General features: G+C 47.2%; 1 protein-coding gene across 1 annotated transcript in view; it reads left to right on the top strand.

Annotated features, from left to right (window-relative positions):
- Positions 1 to 1,382: 1,382 nt before the first annotated feature.
- The window catches only part of LOC107103737 (pre-mRNA-splicing factor CWC22 homolog), a 4,989-nt gene continuing 4,070 nt past the window's right edge, over positions 1,383 to 2,301 (top strand). The window contains exon 1 of the mRNA XM_015403548.1: positions 1,383 to 2,217. Coding sequence (XP_015259034.1) covers positions 1,690 to 2,217 — 528 coding nt within the window. The 5' untranslated portion in view covers positions 1,383 to 1,689. The remainder of the gene's footprint in view (positions 2,218 to 2,301) is intronic.

Raw genomic sequence — 2,301 nt, 5'->3', positions numbered from 1 at the left:
GGAAGTAGAAATGAGGTCAGTGCAGGTTTATAGGGAAACAACAAGGTGGAGTTTCTGCTGCAAGGTCACCCAGTCAGTAACCAGAGTGGTAAATTTAATCCCAGTTTGCTATAAACTGGCTGCTATTCATCCTTTTATTGCTTCATCCCAGAAACTGTTCTCCACTTCCCTGACTTTACTGGGACCTACTGGCAGCACTGATAACATCAGGGAAACACGGAGGCTGCAGTGGGATTAAATGGAAAGGATTTGATGTGGAACTGGGTCCCAGTCTGGACCTTCCTCTCTTTTCTGGGACTCGCTGTCATCAAACCAAGGGTCAGAGACACGGATCTGAACACGGTTCCAGCTGCAGAAATGCAGCAAGAACAAAAACGCTATTTTCCATCTTCTTAATCAGGATTTGCTTTTCTACAAAGAAATGATAATTAACTCACTAAACACCAACGATGCGGCGTCCTTGACCTCCTTGTTAAAGTTCAGGAAGAGAAGAACAAGGTTTTCGGTTAAATGTGTGAAAAAAACTGACTGGGCTCCAACTGATTCATGAGCTGATCTGTCGCCTAGCAACCATGACAGCAAAACCCAGATGAAGCTAATCCATTACATAGATTACAGGCATGTCTGAAGACATAAAAACCTGGATGACTCTTAACTTTCTGCTTCTGAATGAAGATAAAACAGAAGTTAGGAAGGAAATTTGGTTTAGTGCAGCTTTCAGTAAATGAACGTTTCCATTTGATAAAGTTCAGCAATGATCAAATCTTCAAACGTAAACAATGTGGGAGAAAAAAACATGATGCAAAAAAGACGCATAATCTAGAAGTTCAGAGCATGAATGTAAATGATGCAAATCTGCATTATTTTGGGTTGAAACAGGCAGAGTGATGAAAAAAGATAAATTAGAAATTATGAAGGTTTGGGTTTGATCACATATTTGTTATTTCTTATGTTGGGTTAAATTAAACTGTTAGCTAAATGATTATTTACTTTTTTTATTTTCCTGGTGGTGAGTCTTGTTTCCTTGTTGGTGGCAATAATGCATTTAATTAAAACACAAGAAGACTTTTGACTTTTAACACTTTATTTACACAATTCAAACATATAAACAATTGTCAATTAAAATCATTAAATTAGGAGCTAGTTCTTTAACCTAAAATGTTGGTAAAACCCCACAGCTGAATAAAATCCTCCATGTTGTGTCTCTGTGGAAGTTAAACTTCAGACTAATTCTGGTTTTAACAGATCCACCGCATCAAGCTGAGCTCGGACTCTGATAAACGGCCATCTTTGATTCACTGATTAAAAATCGGGATTTTAGTTTATTTCTCCTGTTTTGGGAAACTCCTCCTTTAAAAAGAGCGTTTGTAAAGAAGAAGAAGAAGGTTGTAACCATGGAAACGTCCCCTGATTCCAGACTGGTTCTGGTAGTTCTCCGGTTTGTCCTGAGGGGGCGCTGCTGCTGCTGCTGCGGAGCGTTAATCCGATGAGAGAAGAAGAAGCATCTGAAGCTCCGACAGAAGGAGAAGCGGAGAAACAAAGGAGGGAATCTTTGCTCCTGGGGGATAATCTGGCCGCCATGTTGTTTGTTTTGATTCGCAGCCTGTAGCCCCCCCTCCTCCTCCTCCTCCTCCAGCTGCTGTCTTGTTCTCCTTCTTGTTTCTCCTTCTGGTTTCTCCTCCTGCAGACATGGAGAGCCTCTATAAGCGCAAAATGTTCGCCTCCATGAGGAGAACCAAGGCGGCCGCCTCCAAGAAGCGGCAGATCGGCCTCCCCGCCTCCATCCTGGACGACAGCGATGAAGGCTCCTTCTCCTCCTCCTCCTCCTCCTCCGGCTCCCAGTCGGACTTCCGGAGCTCCGCGGAGGAGGACCGGGACTGGAGCCAGTCCGGGGGGGGGAGCTCCAGCGACGACAGCCGCTCGGTGAGCCGCAGGAAGCGCTCCTTCCTGGGAGGAGGCGACAGCTCCTCTTCCTCCAGCCCCGAGGAGGAGAAGAAGGAGGAGCAGGAGGGAAGGAGCCAGCCGAAGACGAAGGCCCCTCCGAGGAAGAGGAGCAGGCTGCAGCGGCAGGAGGAGTCCGACTCCGAGCAGACAGAGGAGAAGAAGAAGGAGGAGGAGGAGAAGGAGAAGAAGAGGAAGAGGCACAACAAGCTCCTGGAGCTTTCCCAGAGGATGAAGGCCCGGGGCCCCGCCAGGAGGAGGAGCAGGCCCCCGCAGGTACCGCCACCTCCTCCTGACCCCCCCATCCCCAACCAGAGGGTGGGAGGAACCAGATAGGACCCGGTAGAACCAGATAGGGCC

Source organism: Cyprinodon variegatus, unplaced genomic scaffold (assembly GCF_000732505.1).
Source record: "Cyprinodon variegatus isolate N-32 unplaced genomic scaffold, C_variegatus-1.0 Scaffold1518, whole genome shotgun sequence".
NCBI classification, from domain to species: domain Eukaryota; kingdom Metazoa; phylum Chordata; class Actinopteri; order Cyprinodontiformes; family Cyprinodontidae; genus Cyprinodon; species Cyprinodon variegatus.
The sequence above is the reverse complement of the archived record's forward strand: the minus strand, read 5'-3'. Positions and strand labels throughout refer to the sequence as shown.